The sequence below is a fragment of the Salmo salar genome, chromosome ssa02 (genome assembly GCF_905237065.1).
Source record: "Salmo salar chromosome ssa02, Ssal_v3.1, whole genome shotgun sequence".
NCBI classification, from domain to species: Eukaryota; Metazoa; Chordata; class Actinopteri; order Salmoniformes; family Salmonidae; genus Salmo; species Salmo salar.
The window spans coordinates 56333819-56353266 of NC_059443.1; the positions used below are offsets into that span (position 1 = coordinate 56333819).

At 41.1% G+C, this 19448-nt stretch overlaps 2 protein-coding genes across 2 annotated transcripts in view; one reads left to right on the top strand and one right to left on the bottom strand.

Annotated features, from left to right (window-relative positions):
• The first annotated feature begins 377 nt into the window (after nt 1–377).
• Nucleotides 378–14456, top strand: LOC106587857 (tensin-4). The gene is made up of 13 exons (XM_014176511.2): nt 378–619; nt 5000–5269; nt 7236–7605; nt 7824–8158; nt 8292–8387; nt 8825–8956; nt 9492–9584; nt 10157–10234; nt 10404–10466; nt 11872–12043; nt 12170–12238; nt 12410–12436; nt 12565–14456. Exons 2-13 carry the CDS (start codon nt 5011–5013, stop codon nt 12695–12697), a joined length of 1827 nt encoding a protein of 608 aa, XP_014031986.2. The 5' UTR covers nt 378–619; nt 5000–5010; the 3' UTR covers nt 12698–14456.
• Nucleotides 14457–14651: 195 nt separating this feature from the next.
• Nucleotides 14652–19448, bottom strand: part of LOC106587823 (keratin, type I cytoskeletal 18-A) — a 31392-nt gene continuing 26595 nt past the window's right edge. Inside the window, exon 10 of the mRNA XM_014176486.2 lies at nt 14652–16811. Within this exon, the coding sequence (XP_014031961.2) occupies nt 16580–16811 (232 nt within the window). The 3' untranslated portion in view covers nt 14652–16579. The remainder of the gene's footprint in view (nt 16812–19448) is intronic.

Here is a 19448-nt window from a genome sequence, read left to right on the forward strand (position 1 = left end):
AACAAATGAACATCACATGACATGGTTAATAAATGGTTTGCATTCAAACTATGGGGTTACAGAGGAGATTAGCAATAGTCAGACATTGCCAGACATCGTCTCATTCACCTACTCGTTTCAAAAATGACCTTGGAGAGGTCACTTCCCCAGAAAAGCAAATGACAATAGGCTATTGTTTGTAAGAAAGGGTTTATCCCTTTACATCCGTTCTGAAAGGAAAAGATAAGACACGGGTTAGACTCATGCCCTCTAAATGACTGTGTTCTCTAGAACACTACCCCTCCTTTAAATTTCACTCATTCTAGTTACAGATGTTTGTAAAATAAAATAAATTCTAAATCTCCATGAATTATATATAATTCATATTTCCTGTTGCTGGCTCAAATAAATATCCTACAACTGTATGTGCTTACCACGTTGATGACATCATCCGACCTAACCCAGAATGTTAGAGCTGCATGCAAGGGCTTGTGAAACAGTGGGCTGACTGGATGACAGTAGGAGGGGTCGGGAGCTACCAATAAAAGCATTATACTCTTGGATTAATTTACTTTGAAACATCAGGGATATAAACAACCCCTTTCTTTACACACTGAGAACAAGAGAACAACAAAAACAGGTAAGATACCTCAACTATATTTCAGTATACAGGATCTCATAAATGGGAGGGAGGGAGATTACAGAATGCATTTAATTAGAATATGTATACTGTGTTTACTTATACTTCTGCTGTTACACTTTGGGAAAAAAAGATTTATGCAAGCAAGTATCAAAAAACTATAGTACTGTATCCATCAAGGATAGATAATTGTGTCTTTACAAATGCTAATGTATGGATTATTCAGTAATAGACTTACACTATCGTTCAAAGGTTTGGGGTCACTTAGAAATGTACTTGTTTTTGAAGGAAAAGCAAATTTTTTGTCCATTAAAATAACATCAAATTGCTAAGAAATACAGTTAATGTTGTAAATGACTATTGTAGCAGGAAATGGCAGATTTTTTATGGAATATCTACACAGGCGTACAGAGGCCCATTATCAGCAACCATCACTCCTGTGTTCCAATGGCACGTAATGTTAGCTAATCCAAGTTTATCATTTTAAAAGACTAATTGATCATTAGAAAACCCTTTTGCAATTATGTTAGCACAGCTGAAAACGGTTGTTCTGATTGAAGAAGCACTAAAACTGGCCTTCTTTAGACTAGTTGAGTATCTGGAGCATCAGCATTTGTGGGTTCGATTACAGGCTCAAAATGGCCAGAAACAAAGAACTTTCTTCTGAAACTCGTCAGTCTATTCTTGTTCTGAGAAATGAAGGCTATTCCATGCGAGAAATTGCCAAAAAACTGAAGAGCTCGTTCAATGCTGTGTACTACTCCCTTCACAGAGCAGCGCAAACTGGCTCTAACCAGAATAGAAAGAGGAGTGGGAGGCCGCGGTGCACAACTGAGCAAGAGGACAAGTACATTAGAGTGTCTAGTTTGAGAAACAGATGCACCACAAGACCTCAACTGGTAGCTTCATTAAATAGTACGCGCAAAACACCAGTCTCAACGTCAACAGTGAAGAGGCGACTCCGGGATTCTGGCCTTCTAGGCAGAATTCCTCTGTCCAGTGTCTGTGTTTTTTTGTCCATCTTAATCTTTTCTTTTTATTGGCCAGTCTGAGATATGGCTTTTTCTTTGCAACACCGGCCTAGAAGGCCAGCATCACGGAGTCGCCTCTTCACTGTTGACGTTGAGACTGGTGTTTTGGGGGGACTATTAAATGAAGCTGCCAGTTGAGGACTTGTGAGGCTGATAATGGGGCTCTCTAATGGGGCTCTGTACGCCCATGTAGATATTCCATAAAAAATCTGCCGTTTCCAGCTACAATAGTCATTTACAACATTAACAATGTCTACACTGTATTTCTGATCAATTTGATGTTATTTTAAAGTACAATTTTTTTATTTTTTTTTAAACAAGGACATTTCTTTGTGACCCCAAACTTTTGAACGGTAGTGTATATCTATTATTCTTATAAGTATTAATTAAGTGTATCGTGGTGAAGGTGGGTTGGGACCTCATGCACACGCTACCTGCACATACACATAGAGATTGGACGTCCTTCGCAGGGTCGCAATCTAATGCAACAACCTCATGCTACTGCAACTACAGTATGTGTTGCCCCTAAGGCTGATAGAATGTTTTTGAAGTGTGTCACATAACGGAGAGCCTCAAGCATCAACTTTCCTCACTCTGTCTGGAATGTAGAAATGGTAGGCTACAGTACACTACAGCAACACTAAAGGGGGTCTTTATAAGGCCTCCCGAGTGGCGCAGGGGTCTAAGGCACTGCATCTCAGTGCTAGAGGCCTCACTACAGACCCTGGTTTGATCCCGGGCTGTATCACAACCAGCCGTGATCAGGAGTCCCATAGGGCGGCGCACAATTGGCCCTGCGTCGTCCGGGTTAGGGGAGGGTTTCGCCGGGGTAGGCCGTCATTGTAAATAAGAATTTGTTCTTAACTGATTTGCCTAGTTAAATAAAGGGTAAATAAAATAGGAAGCAGTTCTTAGATGTAACATCTGCACATCTTTTAATTGCTGTAAATACCACTGGTAAATCAGGATAGAAAACGTATGGTCTCTGATTTCTGTATCAGCAATGGAAATGTTGGGGGGACAACAAGGGTTGTGTTGTCATGGCGACTCCCTCTGGCTCTGTGACTCACTGGGTGCCTTGCCCTGTCTGAGACGAGGGGGAGGAGGGGGTAGAGTCTATGATCTCCCTCTTACACACTACGCACCCTTCCTCTGACTGCTTCCTTTATCTCCTCAACTATCACTGCAAGCAAACCTTTCACTTTCACAAGAGATTGCATCATACTTCTAAGGTCAAACATGTACGCTTCAGAATGACTATGGCCCTCACCTATACTCTTGCATGTGTGATGCTAATTAACCACAGTATTGATAAACAACTGGTAGGCAGAAAACCTGGAGAGAAGGATGAGTATTTGTTAATTGTCAGTAGCTGTTAAGGCAACAGTATACAGGTCTCATATAATTAAGTATTACTCATATTTAGATGCAGCTCCTTTCACTGTGTTCACAAAGAGTTAACCTTTGTTGACAATACTATCAACAATACAATGAAAGTTTGTAGAGGGTTCTTATAGTTCACGGGACAGCTGCAAGTCTATTGAGACTGGGAACCGCTGGGTGGAGTTCACACAATGTGGAAGAGTGATATTTGAACTTATTTGACTCAAGATAGCATTGTGTCAAGATAACAATGTTTGTGAGTCCAATGAAAAAGCAATATGATGTGAATCATAAACCAAACGTGTAAATCATCTACTGTACCACATCTGAACTTTTAGTAATGAGCCTACTACTTGGGTTCTGTTGAATTGCAATATCCTTTAACTGACAGCTTTTCCTTAGTTGGCAACTCTGGTTGAAATTACGTTCCTTACAACAAGACAGTTTTATTAACATTTCCCCTCTGGGTTACTTAACATTTTATCTGTAATGTAGATTTGTATACATACATGTAAATGTTAGCAAAGTGTAAATATAACTTGTACAGTAGCAGGGTCAAGTGTAGGTAGGCACAGCGGTCCTATTTAGGTCGGTTCGGACACAGTGCAATAACCACCATTCAAACCCATTGACACACCAATGTTAGCGATCTCGCCCGTGCTAATCAAATCAAAGTTTAATAATGGGATGTGGGAACAAATCCAATCAACAACCCAAAAAGCACTGTAACAGTAATCCAAATTCCATCTATATGTACAGTACCAGTCAAAAGTTTGGACACACTTACTCATTCTATTTTTTTTATTATTTTGACTATTTTCTACATTGTAGAACAATAGTGAAGACATCAAAACTATGAAATAACACATATGAAACCAAAAAAGTGTAAACAAAAGTAAACAAATCAGAATATATTTTCTATTTGAGATTCTTCAAATAGCAACCCTTTGCCTTGATGACAGCTGTGCACACTCTTGGCATTCTGTCAACCAGCTTCATGAGGTAGTCACCTGGAATGCATTTCAATTAACAGGTGTGCCTTAATTTGAGGAATTTCCTTCCTTCTTAATGTGTTTGAGCCAATCAGTTGTGTTGTGACAAGGTAGGGGTGGTACACAGAAGATAGCCATATTTGGCAAAATACCAAGTCCATATTATGTCAAGAACAGCTCAAATAAGCAAAGAGAAATGACAGTCCATCATTACTTTAAGACATGAAGGTCAGTCAAGTGCAGTCGCAAAAACCATCAAGTGCTATGATGAAACTGGCTCTCATGAGTACCGCCATAGGAAAGGAAGACCCATATTTAGCTCTGCTGCAGAGGATAGGTTCATTAGAGTTAACTGCACCTCAGATTGCAGCCCAAATAAATGCTTTATAGTAACAGTTCAAGTAACAGACACATCTCAACATCAACTGTTCAGAGGAGACTGCGTGAACAAGGCCTTCATGGTTGAATTGCTGCAAAGAAACCACTACTAAAGAACACCAATAAGAAGAAGAGACTTGCTTGGGCCAAATGAGAGGGGTTGGGATGAGTTGGACGACAGAGTGAAGGAAAAGCAGCCAAGAAGTGCTCAGTATATGTGGGAACTCCTTCAAGACTGTTGGAAAAGCATTCCAGGTGAAGCTGGTTGAGAGAATGCCAAGTGTGCAAAGCTGTCAAGACAAAGGGTGGCTACTTTGAAGTATCTCAAATGTAAATTATATTTTGATTTGTTTAACACTTTTTTGGTTACTACATGATTCCATATGTGTTTTTTCATAGTTTTGATGTCTTCACTACTATTCTACAACGTAGATAATAGTAAAAATAAAGAAAAACCCTTGAATGAGTAGGTGTGTCCAAATTTCTGACTGGTACTGTATATGCACCGGATGAATTTACACAAGATATACTAAGAATGATATTTACAGCAATAGATATATTAGAGTGAGTAAATCCTACTGGTGTGTCTGTTTCAGAGATTTACGTGATGCCTATAGCTGGAGCCATGTCCCACATAATACCCAATCACATTTTGAGGGTGGGTCAGAGTACCTGCCTGGACTCTGCTCATAAGGTGGCTCTGGGGTGCAGTCCGAGCGCCATGATGGACCCCAACGGGAGTTGCAGTGAACAGGACGACCTGGACGTCTCCCTAGATAACCTGAACCAGCTCATTCTGGAACTGGACCCCACGTTTGAGCCCATCCACTTCAACAAGAGGTCCCAGTCCAGCAGCCTCCACACAGGTAGGACAATGAGTGAGAGGGCATATAAAGCCCAATATTTATTGATATGCTGTAATATAGGCCTATTTACTTTCCACAGTACAAACTCACATGCTTTATTTAAAATGTAGTTTATCTACATATATTTTTTTAATTGATATTTCTACGTAGACCTGTCAGGAGGCCTACGCCTACGGAATTACTTTCGGTCATTCAATTCAACAGTTTTGAAAATTGAAAAATGTCCAACTTAGTCAACGAAAGGGTTCAGACCTAGGGTACTTTTCCGTCATAAAACATGGCTAGAAACATCTGCAGGTACGTTGGCTGGAGACCAAGCCTGAGAACCTTGAATAACAACTTCCATTGTGCCCCATTCATGTACCCATGGCCTGGGGCTATGTAAAAAATCCACCCATAATTTCACATCAGTTTAATGTTACAAAATAGAGTACATTTGTCTGGGGTTACTGCCCAGACAAAAAAAACATACCACGCCCAGAACATCTGAGGCAGACACACAGTGGTGCTTTAAATACAGTCAACCTTTAACAGTCACTGTCTGACATGGTCTGAACAACTGAAAAACAGAAGTAAGCACAATTCCATATATAGAAGTATTCATTCTTAGAAAACCAAATAAGAAATGGCTTGGGTTGTACTGAATGAGGTCACAGTAATTGTGATGGATATAGTTACTGTTACTACCTACTCATCAACGGATCTCCCCCTTGGTACTAGTCACCGTTCCACATGAACTCTAGTCACTACATAACAGTGACCCGCCCGTCTCACTCACCCTCACCACAGGACACCTCACCTCAGTGGCATGGGGCAACAGACTCATCTATTTCAATAGGTTCCCGTCGTTACTGACAAGCGGGTGGATCATACAGTCAACCAGAATTTTTGGGGGACAAGTTGAAACTTCTCTAGGAAATTCTCCATGGCAAAGTACTGCATTCTCATCCTCACAGCAGGAACACAGTGTTCGCTTGGTGTATTTGAATAGGCAGGGTTGGGACTCACTTGAACAAGTAAAAGCCTGCATGACGTGGAGAAATTTCAACCTTCTGTCTTTAGCCTCCCAGCAAAACTTGTGCGGTATACACTGAGTATACAAGACATTAAGAACACCTGCTCTTTCCATGACATAGACTGACCAGGTGAATCCAGATGAAAGCTATGATCCCTTATTGATGGCACTGGTTAAGAATGGTCCACCACCCAAAGGACATCCAGCCAACTTGACACAACTGTGGGAAGCATTGGAGTCAACATGGGCCAGCATCCCTGTGGAAAGCTTTCGCTGCCTTGTAGTTCATGCCCCAACGAATTGAGGCTGTTCTGAGGGCAAAAGGGGGGTGCAACTCAATACTAGGAAGATGTTTTTAATGTCTGGTATACTCAGTGTAGTATTGACATAATAAAGCCATGCCCATCTAATACAGACACAAAGCCATAGAAGGGAAAGGAATGGGATGTATGAGTGTGTACACGTATGAGATTAAACAAGTCTCCACAATCTGCTCTGACTGTAGAGTACGAGTATGCGGCTCTTGAAAAGGCAGTACATTTTACCTGTAACGGCACGCAATGGATATGATTTTTGATCATAGGAAAACAACTATTTCAACACTTCTCATTTATATTATGGGGAAGGAAACATTTAAGACCACCCAACTTTAAATGTGTGTGATCACTTCTCGTGACTGTATGTTAGAAACACCAGGAGAAAATAATCCGACGAATTGTGTGACTTATTTCTCGCCGAATAGAGAAGTTCAATTCATTCACTGGTTAAGCCACTGAACATACCTTTCTCACGCTTCTCTCGGTTTGTTCTTCCTCTCTCCTCTGAGATAACACAACATTAACAATATAAGAAATTGCATAGACCTAGTAGGTTTTCCATTCCCTTTATCCATTTGATATTTAGCACCATTTGCTCCAACTTCCTCTGGTGTTCTCCCTCTCTCCTCTCCAGATGACTTCTCTCCAGATGAAGACGTCTCCAACTGTGTGCTGGTCCCCAGAGACTGTTCTCCAAGGAACCTCTCCACCTCCTCCTTCTCCTTCTCCTCCGTCTCCCCCTCCTGCAGCATTCCCATCCCACTGTCCTCTGCTTCTGGCTCCAGGTGCAGCCCCCAAAGCTCCCTGGTGTTCTCTGATGCCTCCTCTCGCCCCCCACTGCCGTGTGGAAGTATCGTCCGCCGGCGGCTGCCCTCAATGCAGGGAGGCGAGGTGGGCATGTGTTCATCCCCGGTCACCCTGCGCATGTCACACTCTCACAGGAACAGTGCCGTCTCGATGATCTCCACGTCGCCCGGCTCAGAAACCAGTTACATGATGGGCAGGTCAGACTCCTTCACACTCTGTTAATACATGCTTGTGGAAATGACTTTAACATCTGAGTGTGATGCAAAGATAATGGCAAGTTAGACCCGTCATGACTCCATAGAGCAACACTAACTGGTGTTGTCACAGATTGACACTTGAAAGCTCAATCAAACCTCTGTCTGGACTCCACAGTGCCGTAAACATATTCTCTCTTCAACTCACCTCTCTTCCACAGCTATCAGTCCTTGCTCAGTGACAGTGAAGGCGACAGCCCCGAGTCTCTCCTCCTCTACCGCACATCCAGCTCCTACAGCGACGTGTCCAGGTCCTCGACCAGGCCGTTCACCAACAAGCCCTCGCCGACCGGCCCATCACCACTCGGCCACTTCCAGGGGATCCACAGCAGCCCTGCCTCCCTGGCCGGTTCACTGACAGACATCCCTGTGGTGTTGGTCAACGGAGCTCCAGAGCGGGAGCTCAGCCCCCAGTCACCTCCAGAGGCAATGGTCCCAGACATACAGATCAAGCAGAGGCCCAGCTCCAGGCCATCCTTGCCATCTCCCTCTCACTGTGAGTCCTGATGATGATGATCCTCGTCAATCTGTTTAAAATCTAAAATCTCAGTCCAGTGCCCTCTGCTGGGAAAAGGTTTGTGCGTATTTAATAATAAAAGCATGTGCATTTTATTTTCATGGTCCCTCAGCTTTACAAGGCCATTTCCAAGGCAACCAGCACTCCATGAAGTTTGTCATGGACACCTCTCAGTTCTGGTTCCGCCCACACATCAACAGAGTTCAGGGTAAGCATTTTGAGAAAAAATGGGGAGCCAATATATTTGGCAATAACTGTATGTACGCTGTTGCATTTTATGTTCTATATTAAGTTTTAAAGACGCAAATTTATGTTTAAACAGAAAACAAAAGCTTATCTTAGACTAAAATGAATTATTTTATTAATACTTGGTCTACAACAGAGTGATAACAATGGTGATTCTATGGGGATACCCCTGCACTGTCTGAGCTGTATCTGTGATACCTGGCCACCCCTCATAGCCTGGTTCCTCTCTAGGTTTCTTCCTCGGTTTTGGCCTTTCTAGGGAGTTTTACCTAGCCACCGTGCTTCTACACCTGCATTGCTTGCTGTTTGGGGTTTTAGGCTGGGTTTCTGTACAGCACTTTGAGATATCAGCTGATGTAAGAAGGGCTATATAAATACATTTGATTTGTGTGATTGTAGCTGAGGCCATAGTGATAGATAAGGAGCCGGGGACCTTCGTGGTGAGAGACAGCACATCCTTCAGAGGCTCCTTTGGGCTGGCTATGAAGGTGGACCAGGTGCCCGTCAATATATCCCCTACTGGCCAACCAGGTAAACAATCCTTAAGTCCTTCTGAGTACAACACTGCTGCTCAGAACCACCACCACACACACACACCACATCACACAGTCCTATAAACAGAGTATACACAACTAAAGCACTCTAAATGCCAGGATCAACACCAGTGTGTCTTGAAAAGACCTGATAGGTCTTACCTAACTCTCCCTGCTGCTAACTTGAGTGGGAATGTCTGTCTGTGTTGATCCTGAAATATGTGGTGCAACCAGAGGCCACTCATTACTCATAATGTCTACCTCTTTGGCAGTGCAAACACTCAATAGCATTTGATTACTGGAATGTTATTATAGTGTTTAAATCCTGGCTTCTTATATCAGTAGTAACTATTATCAATATTACACTATTATCACAACACCACATCATCAACAATATCACAGTCACAGTAGAATCAAAGCCATCTGTCTGTATGTTATCTAACTGTCATATCTCACATCAGATTTGTTTTCAGGAAATACTACACTGCCTATCTGCCTTGTCTCTTTCCTGACTCTTGACTTGTTTATTGTAGCGGAGGGCAGCTCAGATCTCGTGAGGCACTTTCTCATTGAATCGTCGGCCAAGGGCGTCCGTATCAAGGGCTCCTCACATGAACCATACTTTGGTAAGAAGTAGGCTACATCAACTTTGTTCATTCATAGTGTGACAATCTATCAATCCCAGACTTCTTTGACAGATTGCTCATTCATGGTAAACAATCTTGACAAAAGGCCCACACCCCGGTTTAGGAGAAGTATGAATCACAAGTCTTGAGTCAGCCATGTCTGGTCTGTGTCCTGAAAACTGGGAGGCAGAGGGATGGAGCCGTTTGCTTTTCAGGGCTTTGAGAGACGTGGGCTTCTATCCTATGTCCTGTAAGAATGAATGAAAGTAGAGGAGATTTTTATTGGCTGTACCGCAACTCAAACAATCACACTATAGAAAAACCACAGTTGAGTCTGTTTGTGATAATCTATGCAGATCTCAAACACATTTGTGATGTTGAGGTTGCTTTGTTGTTGCCTTGGATCATCAAGGCTACTACGGTGCATTGACGTAATGCCATAACTCAGAAAGATCACCCATGCCCTCTTGTGGACATTCCTTGAAACAACATTAATACTTTATCATTTGATAAGTACATTCAACCAATTTTAGTTAAAACAACTGGACTGTGTTTTTTTTATCCCCTTGCAGGTAGTCTGTCTGCCCTGGTCTTCCAACACACCGTCACTGCATATGCCCTACCCTGCAAACTTCTGCTCCAGTCACATGGTATGCTATAACACTTTAACGAATAGCCTAAATCTATTAGGTAACAAGCCACAGATTATGTTTACATACATTTTATGATGATGTGAATTATAGCATATTCCACATATAAGAGGACTTTTTTTTAAAATTTCTAAACCAGGCAATTAAATAGTATCTGTTTGGTCTACAGATCTGAACAAAGGACAGGAGGGAACAAATGACAGGTCAGCACCAGAAGACAAGACCAAGACAGGTGAGAATTGTGCACCCACCGTTCATCATTAGGTTATCGAGTTATGGTATCAATTCGCCAATCAGCTAGTTTTATATTATTCTGTCTCTAAGGAATAACATGCATCAACATCATATTTCATGAACAAGTTTGATAGGCCTTAATGGTGACTGGCTAAAGAAGTAGTTCAAGCTAGCTAGCTATAGGAGCCAGCGTTTCATTGTAATATTAGCTAATTATCTGTTAATGACTTACCTGAGTAAACTTGCCCTTACAAAAAAAATTGCATTTGATACAGCAGTAAAAGTACAGTAAATGCAGTTGACTGTGGTATTTTAGAAGAAAGAATTGCAGCATACTGCAGTTATACTGCACTCTGACTGCACATTTTTACCGTAAAGGGTGAAAACTGCTGCATTGGTTATCTTGAACTTGTTACAGTTCAACTATAAGTTACTTTCCCCGTAATATATTTTTGGAACATATTTAAATATTTACAAAGTTAGCGAACTGCATCTTCAGGTAAGCCGTGCAGAGATTCCCTAAAAACACGCCACTTTGATTCAGCTCCTACTTTTGTGTAGTTGAGTAGTGCATGCCAAGAAACTCACAGATGAGGTGATCACCTGACCCCTCGTGACTCCCGCCAAGTATCTGGATCATCTCAGTATTCTTGATACAGCCAGAGATTTGGATGTACACGAAATAGCTATGTATTCGTCTCGACAATTGGATTCGTTGTCCACAAGCTTCCACATAATTCCTCTATTTGGATTGGTGGATTCATTTAGTTATTTCAATATTACTTTGAATATTCGATGAGTGGTGTTGACGTCAACCGCCTGCGTTCAATGGAGAGTACGATTCTATGCTAGGCTCATCATATGCATAGACCGTCTCGAATTTCAACAGGGACAACTCTGATATAACGTTTTCTCAAAGTTGCCAGGATGTCACGTGAATAACACTTATATCAGTACACTCGTAACAATCTAAACACGACGAAACTTATATTAGATCAAATAAGCCTCACGTATCAAAATAGCAATTCATGTTTATCTTGACTAAATTCAACACTCACTCATTGCCGCCCATACAAAAACTCCTCACCTTCTTATTAATTAGGAATCTGCTTAATGTGGACAGATTTTATACAGCGCGGTATGAGTGCAACACAAGCTGCAACAATGTTGCAACTTCTTACATTAAATAATTTATGCTACATTATAAACAGTCGCAGTAGGTTACATTGCACACAGCATTTGGACTCCTATAATATTTAGGAAATGACTAGTAAGTGTAGAAATCTGCAGTACAGATGTGTCCTGCATGTCCTGCATGCTGCAGTAGACAGCTGTGATAAAAAGCACCACACTGGTTTCTCGTCTCTCAAATTAATTCATGATCTTCCTTGTCTTCTCCTTAGCTTGCAATTTCCTCTACCTGAGTGCTATCCCCACTGAGATGTTGACAGGGCCGTGTGCTGTACAAAAGGCTGTGTCCTCCACCTTCAAGATGGACCTGAGCACCATCACACCCACCATAGTCAACCTGAAGGTGTCACCCAAAGGTGTCACTTTGACAGACATCCAGAGAAAGTAAGAAAAAAGGTTTTCTAAATTACATTTTCTTTTGAGCTTCAATGACTACAGCTGATGATGGTAATGACTTCTAAGACCTTTCTTGATTAAATGAAATCTGTTGAATGTGTGTGTTCCCATCAGACTTTTCTTCAGACGTCATTACCCTGCACACATGCTCAGCTACAGTGGTGAAGATCCAGACAAGAGACTGTGAGTTGATTCTTTCAAAAGCTTGTGTTTCAGGGCCCTGAGTTTTCCCTGGTAAGGTCATGTGGTCAGGAAAAACATGGGGCCTACAAATCAGAAATAAAGTCCATTCTGAATGGATTGTTTCCCTATCCATTTATTAATATCTAAATTCTACCACTTTTATCTTCACAGGTGGCACAAGAGTTCCAAACCAGCAAGGTAATGTTCTTCATTATTAGATGGCTTCAGCATGCATTTTCCCATATTATAATAGGTATAATTTGTGAATGAAAGCTAACAACAATGTAGGCTAATATCCCAACTTTGATCATTTTTTCCCCCTCCAGGATATTTGGTATAGTGGCAAAGGGCACTGAAGCAGGTATGGAGAATGTGTGCCACGTCTTCGCAGAATACGACCCTCTTCAGCCCTGTAATCAGACCATTGAGTTGACACAGGGCATAATTTTCAAACCATAACCTCACTCTGTCCAGTGTGGGAAGGTGAGATAAGACAATATCTCCAGACTGAATGTTGGAAGCTCTTTATATCACTTCCGTCAACAAGGGCGCCCAGAGCCAGACCTGATACAGATACTCTGATGAGTCAATTCTCTGTCCGTGTATGCAGGTACGAGATCCGAGTTAAAAGTACACATAAATGAATAGGGCCTGATTTTTGGGGGATTTAAAAAAAACATTTTAATACAAAATAAATCCACTGAGTAAATCTAACATCCCGATTCTCGAGCTGCAACACGCAGACATGTACGGAGTTTGTGTCAACAGACATGGAGATGAATACATAGTTATTCGATGTAGCTACCCCGTGTCTGCCCCTCCTCCTGTTTGTTGTGATGCTGTGTTTGCTGACTGTCAGCTGTACGTAAACACATGGACAAATCCCTTTTCGACTCCGTGTGTTGTAGAAAGGTAAACACTAATTGTCTCAAGCTAACGTTAGCGGACATAAGATGGACATTCAGTGGGCTCTAAAGTGCCAGCAGTTCACTCGCATTTGCTAGTGAAAGAAATTAAATGCAAATATGAAAAATAACTAGTCGCATTTGTGCGAGTGTGATATACATTTAATTCTGCGTCCCATTAGTTGTATTTTCCACGTAACATTACGAAGATCACGCAACCTGATAGTCTGTAACTGTAATTATGATTATTATTATTTTTTTAATCGTGGATAAGACGTTTGTTCATTTTGTACCTAAACAAATAAGTTGTTATTATTTGTTTAATAAAATATAAAACAAATTCCAAGAATAAAGGCCCTTTGTGTGTTCTTTCTAATTAGATATTGTTAGTGACTTTTACCATAGGTGTAAATGGAATGCTGTCAAGAAAGAAAGTATTCCAACCTTGTATAGACTTGATTTGGGACAATTCTATAATTGCGATCAGACTCACAAACAGCGCGCGCATGAACATGCGGGGGAAGGAAAACCCCAATTCGGCGCGTGCTACGCGCGCGAGTTGAATCTCCAATTTGCCGCGCGCGTCTGGTACTCTAAAACGTTGGATAGGGTTGGCAGGTCTGCAACAGTGATTCCTGTAGCATGTTGCAGGTCTGATGACCCACTGAGCCCAAAAAGCTTCCTTGGTGTCCGTTCATGAAAATGTGGTACCCCCAATTAATTTCATACAAGGTAGGAAGATACTGTAGATTTCAAAATCGATATGTCATATAGATGTTACAAGCTATATCATGGTATAGTTTGGATGGGAAGGGTTACACAAAGTACACTACTGATGTACTGTAGATCAGTACCTTATTTAATAGTCAACCCCTGATTATGTGGAGGGCACAGTAACTGGAGCTCTCTTCATTTCTACAGGAAACTGATAAATCTGTAGTAGTTATCTAACGAGGTTGAAAAGCACTAGAGGTTCATTAGATAAGTAGAGATATCCTCCCAGGGACAAATTCTAACTTGAGATCCATGTGTCACTTGCATTTTGGCACAACTCTCCCATTTACACTAATGCATGAGAAAATGCGAGTTATGGGCATGCAAGTTAGAATTGGGCCCTAATATGGGTAATTTGATTATGTATAGCCTATTGCTATGTTAATGACAATAATTATATTTTTTCCTGCACTAACTTTATCATATCTATTTTGTCACATGTTGTATATTATTGTGTATTGAATACAAAACGTATCTATTTCATATTTTGTCATATTTATTTTATATTTAGGATAATAATAAACTTAAAGTGACAAGAATGTTTGTGTCTTGTCCGTAATGAATCTTTAATATCCCTGCAGGGTGCACCCATACCCCAAACACATACCTGCCAAATACATGAAATAATCTGACTCTGTGGAAATACATTATCTCTGCAAAATTTGCAGCATTTGTACAAAAACCCATGACTAGAGAAATATACTATTCTATATTTATAAAAAAAACACCGAAGACAGCGTTTTTGGTGTTTTATTTAAATGAATACATTGTTAGATAAAAGCATAATTCTTCATTCTAAAGTTAAAGAGCTCCAAAAATGAAAAGAAGATTTAGTCCCAAGTACTCCACGAAGCAGAGCAAATCAAGCGCATGAAGAACTGCATAGAAGATCATTATTTTAACATTTGTACACAGGAGGGACCCAACTGCAATGCACAATGGTATTATCTCCGCGTCATATATTTGGTGCCAACTCAAAAACATAGCAAAAAAATTAAATAAAGATATTGTCTTATAGAGTGTAATCAGTCATATAGATATTATGTATATGACACAACAGCATTCAGGATACTGTAGAGCCACTATTTACAAATACCGGCCCCTGCTGGCTAAACCAGGGTATATCTCTGCGATACAAGAGGCGGTGTTAGATTAGAAAAGGGCTCTCCGTCTCCAACCCTTGGAGAGCTTCCGTCCTGTAGGTTTTCACTCATATCCTAATCTAGCGCACCTGATTCTAATAATTAGCTTGTTGATAAACTGAACCAGGTTAGTTACAACTGGGGTTGAAACGAAAACCTACAGGAGGGTTGCTCTCCAGAAAGAAATCTCACTGCAATTTCGGGTCACAGTGGGCAGTGTGGGGGAAATAAATAGCTATTTTGTTTACTGTACATTTCTAACTTCGTTGCTTTGTTTTGACTTTGTCCATATATAGATAATATATAGACTACAGTTGACTTACAGCATTATAAGGAAAAAGGCTGAAGTACAGGTTTCAGCCATAGGCAAACTGTCAGTGCTGGGTTGATCCATGACTGCATAGCAAAACCATTCGCATTGTACACACAGCGAATTGAGAAGAAAATAACCACCCTTAAATAGTCCACAGTAGAATGCCACATACAACTCTGTGATGGCTTAGCTTTTTCCATGTTTATATTTTTCACCACCTGTATAAAGTGTTAGTTGTTACTGAGGGATGGTTGGATTATACATTTGTTAAATGTGGTGACCACAGTGAGCACAATATACTGGTATCATGTATTATTGACCACAGGGGAATTCTCTTGAACATGGCATTTTGTCACATTTGCCTTGGATGGCAAAATCGTAAGTAGGCAATATGACTTTCTACTTTTACACATGATTAAGAAATGCTGATATATCAAATGAATCACACATTAACCCCTCATGTACGTGGTCTTCTGTGGATGGTTTGGTCATGGGGGTTGCAAAATGGCTGCTGGTAATGCTGATGTCACAATGATGATTGTGGGTGATAGTGGAGTTGCAGGAACTTTGATGGCATGACTATACCACTTTGGTCAATGGCTAGGTTCAAAATATACAGGTTAGTACAAGAGGATTCTAATTTAACAATAAGGCCCAAGGAGGTGTGGTATATGGCCAATATACAGCGGCTAAGGGCTGTTCTTATGCGCAACACAGAGTGCCTGGACACAGCCCTTAGCTGTGGTATATTGGCATATACCACAAACCCTGAGGTGCCTTATTGCAATTATAAACTGGTTACCAATGTAATTAGAGCAGTAAAAACAAATGTTTTCATACCCGTGGTATATGGTCTGATATAACACAGCTGTCAGCCAATCAGCATTCAGGGCTCGAACCACCAGTTTATAATATTTCATAACTCTTTGCAATTCATGGGACCAGTGTTGCTAGTTAGCAATGGCGCAAATAGTTATTAATGGACTTGGTCGGTCCCATGAATGTGTTTATTTTCGAACGCTTCCGCATGGAATGACTTAATTGTCTTAACCTTCCCATCTTCAGCCTAGGTCAATGGGAAGCAATGCTGATATCATGGTGATATCACTGTCAAGGGTAGGGATGCTGTTGCCAGATCACAACATTTATGAGGGAGGCAATTCAATGATGATATCACCCATCAACGATGGGTATACTGTTGCCTCGACTATACTGTTGCCTCGACATTTGCCGCGATGGTGGGGATACTGCGGGACCTCTTCATCACCAGGCGGACCTCCACGTCGGGCAGGCTGTCCTGCTTGGTCTGGGCGCAGCCCTCGTCTGCCGCCGCCATGTGCAGGTCGAATCGTAGCGACACCGACTTCTTCCGCAGCTTGGGGTTCCCCTTGAAGAAGGAGCCCTCCCACTGCTTAATCACCTTGTCAATCCTGTCCGTCCTGGGGGGGGAGAACAGTGGGTAGATGCTAGACGGCAACTAGAAACACAGAGTACATGTGTAGAAACAATCAAACAAACATTCCTTTACAAAGCTGGTGTTGTGAAGTGTACCCTGGCAACAGTAAACCTGGGGTAAATACTAATATGGTATCTCTAACTGATGATTGGTCCTATATGATTGTATGGGTGGGACTTTTACAGTAAAAGGTATAAGTCAGAGAACCCTTCCCAAACACACAATGATTGTACATGCCTCATAAACAGTTAATTGTGATAAGTATCTAATTCAAAGTCAAGGAAAGTTTACAAGATGACACAGTTAGTAAAACAACTGGCTTAAGCACCAGGGCGACGATGACTGAAAGCAAAAATATTTATGCGGCCGTTCCCATCCCGGTTGGTACAGTGTGTGGTTTTAACACCTGATGTGTGCACAAAGAATTTAGGAATGACAGACACCACTCCTTCTTGGGAAACGCCAATGTCTCCACATCTAATTGAGCTCATTAAGGAATGTCTCTCAATGAGAAAGATTCCCAACAACCCCCAGACCGAGATCTCATGCCAAATTTATGCCACATTTCGCAACTGAATAAACTGCTGTTAATCACTCCTGGCTTAGGCATGCAGAGGTACTTCCCTGTGGGTGTGTGTGTGCGCGTGTGTCTGCACATCTTGTCTCTCGGACTAGATGTCGCTAAGGGAGGGAAAATGGGAGTGTCTATTGGTGTCATCATTAGTCTAACAAAGACAATACACACGGAAAGGTGGTTCATGTGAAAGATGTGTGAGCTGCTACCGAAAGTGGTAAATAATGTGTCCTGAATTATATTTAGAACACCTCATTTGACAGTTTGAAAAGATATCCCTTAATAGTCTCTTGAATAACATCATAAGTAAAGCATCCCTGCTCCCTTCATTGTAGTTGACACTCTCTGACACTAAGGAACGATTACTTTTCACACTGACTGAAGCAGGCGGTGACATTGGGTCAACAATCATGATTAATAGGTCTGATTAGGGATGTGGCGATCATGAAATTTCGTCAGCCAGTCGTCAACAAAATAACTGCCAGTCTCACGGTAACTGACCATTAATTAACCTAAACACATTTAGCATCTGCTGGCTTCCACACATAGCCTACAAGCCACTGATGCAGACCTTTGGAACATCTCGATTTTAAAAAGTCTAATAAATCCATGTAATATAGCTTACATATTAACAATAAATCCATTCATTATTTTAGACAGGTATAAAGAAACATGATGAATATTTATTTTTTGTCTATTTCACAAGAACAGAATAGCATACTCTGAGTTGACCTTATGTTAGGCCCTGATCTGGCTGTGCTATATGACTGTGGGCTACACTAGTTCATTTAGCAGACAAGATTTTCTTAGAATTCCGTGGCATTATTTTATAGTATGAAGAATATAATAGAATAAAGCTGAATAAAATAGAAATGATATTTTCTCCAAATGATTTGAGGGAGTGTGCATATGCAGCTATTCTGTGTTGAGCAGTTAACAAAGAAATAGGTACTCCTATATGCTTAATTTAGAGTTATTAATGTAACTTTAGTTGTTCTTGAAACATTGGGCTATATGTTTTGATTTGTAATACATTGTATGGCTGCATGATGCCACTCTAATGATGATTTGAAAAAAAACTTGCTTGAAAGGCATGAGCTCTGCTTTGTTTTTTTGCACAGGCTGTACACACTTCATCAGTTTCTCATTCACAATTTGACAAGCACTTGATAATGCCTCGAATTTCCCGGCAACATCCCCTTTGTGTGACCGTAATGCACTCTTAAAAATCCATGCCTTTTGCGGCCAGTGACCGTTGTGCCCTTGGGCTAAATATAATAATTATAATTCCCTTTTCTCTAAGTGCTACGTGCTCCCAAGCACTTCTCACTCACATGGCTCTCCATCACGTGATCGGGTCTTTCTCACAGGCTACAAGTGAAGACAGACACATCAGGGACGCAACTGCACACGTTCTTATCCAATTCCGAGGTGCATATTGAAGATATTGGAAGAACTGTCCACATTTACTTTTCGTCAGCCAACAAGATGAGTAGGCCTAACAACAAGCAAAAGCACTAGCCTATGTCAATCTACCCTCCCCCATTGTACAAAAGTTGACCTATTCTATTCTGTGAAATAAATAAATATTCCAAACATAGTCTGGGACAGTTGTGGGATGTCCCAGACTATGGGATGTCCCAGGTGAAAAGGATCTTTCCCAAACTTGAAACACACTCGCTGCGTATGTATGACAGTTAGGCTCTACACCCCTTGTAAAGTGGCTTAATGTGCTTAATTTTAAGAAGTTATTTGGCCACTTTAAAATATAGGCCTATGGGCTAGGCTACATGAGTTGCGCGACTATGATTTGAAAAATATGAAAAAGGCATTGTTTCTTGCCATACGCTAGGCATCATTAACAAGTGATAATATATAATTCACAAGTGATAGGCTAATATTGTCACCCATCAGACTATTCTTGATTTAATCTAGTCTTTCCATATACTAAATAATATATGTGTGAAATTTGTTTTGATTCAGAATGGACCATTATTATGCACTTGTCTCGAAACTGGAAGGGGAAAAAATACATGTTATCTATGC